General features: G+C 51.5%; 1 protein-coding gene across 1 annotated transcript in view; it reads left to right on the top strand.

Moving 5' to 3' along the window:
• PTPN1 (protein tyrosine phosphatase, non-receptor type 1) overlaps window positions 1-3,144 on the top strand; it is a 28,886-nt gene that overhangs the window by 23,475 nt on the left and 2,267 nt on the right. Inside the window, exon 7 of the mRNA XM_015412049.1 lies at window positions 249-466. Coding sequence (XP_015267535.1) covers window positions 249-466 — 218 coding nt within the window. The remainder of the gene's footprint in view (window positions 1-248; window positions 467-3,144) is intronic.

Here is a 3,144-nt window from a genome sequence, read left to right as displayed (position 1 = left end):
CGGGGAGGAAGCAACTTACCCTCCCTCTTCTCCTGCCTCCTCCTAGCTGAATGAGGGCCGGAAGCAGGGCGGCCGGAAGCGGGGGACAGGGCTTCATCATGTGCCCCGCCCCCCCGTACCTCACCCGGGGGAGTTGCGATCCCCCGCAATCCCCCCCGAAATGACCTCTGCCTAAATTAGGGCATCTAAATTATTTGTTTGTGATGCCTGTCATTTGTAGAATCTTAGTAAGTTTCTTTCATTTTTAGGAGCAATGGAAAGAGCTTTCTAATGAGGACTTGGACCCGCCACCAGAGCATACTCCCCCACCACCGAGACCGCCCAAACGAAATTTCGACATAATTAACGGGAGAGTGCCCGAACCCATACTTCCAAAGCATCGGGTGACTGAGGAAGAAGAAATCAAGTGTACAGTCGCCAGCATTCAGGAGAAGATGCCTGATGGGGTGCAGCTAGACGCAGAGAGGTAATGTCGTTGAGGCATGGCTCGAAAACCGAGGGCAGATTCACGGGCAGTATGTCGCCCTGGTTTTGTAGCGTTCCAGGCTCAGAAGAATGGCTCAAACACACTTTTGGGAATCGTGGGTTGTTTTTTTTAACTCGGTGAACATGAAGGCACGCTCAGGGGCCACCGCACAGAACACAGAGCAGAAGATTGAGAAGAAGGGGGGTAAAAAAACCCTTCTAAGCTTTCTTCTGTATAAAATCAAAAAAGCAGCTCCCCTATTGTTGAGGAGCAAGATTAGAGTCCAGTACCCCTTAAAAGACCAACAAGATTTCCAGGGTATAATTTTTCAAGAGTTAAAGCAACCTTCGTCAGAGACTGGCAGAGGGAGCTTTGACCCTCAAAAGCCAGTAGACCCTGGATATCTTGTTGGCCTTTGATGTCCTGCGGCTCTGGAGCCGTGTCCTACTGCAGGCCAACACAACTACCCCACTGAACCTATTACTTGAAGAAACTGATGGGGAAGAGCAGGGCTTGCCTCTCCGCGCAGTCAATCTTGGGTGGATCCGAGCCAGCAGTGACATGAGAGAAGGCGGGAGCTGCCTCTAGTGTCCCTGCCCGCCCCCTTGCAGGATGAGATGTAGAGGACGGGCCTTGCACCCTGGGCAAGCAGCGGCTCCAGCGCTGGAGGCTGCAGCAAGCGTAAGCAACACCTGCTGTCTTCTGCCGTGCCGGCTTGGTGCCCACGTAGGCGGTGACCTGGCCCTGGGTGGGGTGTGGCTGTCTTTCTCAAACAGCAATGGTTTGGGTACCCCCAAGTTTTTCCACGGGCACAAGGATTTCCACCCCCGGAGCATGACTTCCTCACCTCCCAATGCAACTCAGAATGCACGGGGGCAGGACTTCAAGCTGCGGCAGGAGTTAGGGTGGTAAGAAAGCTGTGCTCCAAGGGCAGAAATTCTTGCACCCATGGAAAAGGTCTGGTGGCTGCAAAATATTGATTAAGAGTGGCGGACTCTAATCTGGGGAGCTGGATTTGATTCCCCCTCCTCCACATGAAGCCTGCTGGGTGACCTTGGGCCAGTCACAGTTCTCTCTCAACTCTCTCAGCCCCACCTCCCTCACAGGTTGCCCGATATGGGGAGAGGAGGGGAAGGCACCTTGTGTAAGCTGTTTTGAGGCTTCTCAGGGTAGAGAAAAGCAGAGTATAAAAACCAGCTCTTCTTCTTTCTGACTCCAAGTCCTATGTCTGCTTTTTGAGTACAGTTCGACCAACATACATCACCAGCACTATTCCTTATATTCCTGACCACGTTATACATTTTTAATTCTGAAAGAAGTCAAAAGAGTAGGTTTGAAAGCAGCTGATCTGTTGGCATTTTTCTATGCCTTCAGAATGTCTGGAAACAGAAAATGCTGCCACGTTGCTTGGAAACTAGGTCAGTCCACTAAATATGTGCTTTGAATGGCCAATGCCTTGCAGTTCATATGTGCTCGCTTCAAAAGCACCTGTTAAATCGCAGTACAGGACTTCGACAAAACCAGTCACCCTTTTTTAGCAGTCTCCATTTCTCAGAGGAACTGAAAACGTTCTCAGGGGAACCGAAACATCCAAAGATGCTTCAAGGCAGTTGCAGGATATCAGAGAAAGGAGCTTCTCTCTCCCTGAGGGCAGTTTAGAGATGGCAGCCTAGCCTGCTCTCGTCAGATCGTGGAGGCGAAACAGGGTCAGCCCAGGCTAGTGCTTGGGTGGGAGGCCACCGAGGAAACCCAGGGGTGCTGCGCAGAGTCAGGCAATGGCAAACCACCTCTGCGTCTCGTCTCGAAAACCCTGCAGGGTTGCCGTAAGTCACCTTCGTCCTGATGGCACTTTCCACCACCACCAGAGGTGGCAGAAGGTTCCCCCGCACCACTTTTTGTTGTTGTCCAGAAGAGTCCGACTCTCTGCGACCCCGTGGACCACACCACGCCAGGCCCCCCTCCTGTCTTCCATCATCCTCTGGAGCTTGCTCAATTTTATGTTCGTTGCATCGCACCCCTAGAGGAAGCCTAAATAGCAAAGTATTGGTTACCTCTTGGCCAGAAGGCTTCTTGTTTCTCAGTCCAAGTGGGTGAATGGAGGCGCTTCAGGAGTGCGCGTGCGTGTGTGGGCGTGCGAAAAGGGCCGTCCAGTCCAAGATCTGACGCGATCAGGTCAGCCTGGACCATCTAGGTCAGGGCCACGGAAACAGAGCCCTCCAAAGAAGGGGCAAACAGAACCGAGTTTCCTCTCTGAACACTAGAGGGCAGTGCTGCTTCATTAGTGGTAGTGGCTTCTCTCTGGCACTGTTAGGGAAGGAAAGTGAAACTACTTTTCCAAAATTTACTCTATTTTTAGATACAGCCAGTGATTCATTTTATTATCTTTTTCTCTTTCGAAAGAAGGATTTCTTTGTAGTTTTCTGTTACACCTCTGTACACTCTTTTGTAACTTCAGTCCTCGCGGGAGGGGTGGGGGGTTATGCTACATGCGACATGGTGCTCTAGCCGGAAGGGTGGGAAGGCTTGAGAAACCATTGCCTGCCTTTGAGGATGCACATAATGAAACCCTGCAAGGTTGCAGAGCCTGTCTTCCTGCCCCTCCTCTCTTTGAATTTCTCTTGATCAAAACAGAATTGTTTGAAACAGACTCCAGATTTCGGGGGGGGGGGGGTGGTTTA

Source organism: Gekko japonicus, unplaced genomic scaffold (genome assembly GCF_001447785.1).
Source record: "Gekko japonicus isolate JY-2015 unplaced genomic scaffold, Gekko_japonicus_V1.1 scaffold1185, whole genome shotgun sequence".
Taxonomy (NCBI): Eukaryota; Metazoa; Chordata; class Lepidosauria; order Squamata; family Gekkonidae; genus Gekko; species Gekko japonicus.
This window is presented reverse-complemented; position numbering and strand designations above follow the sequence as displayed.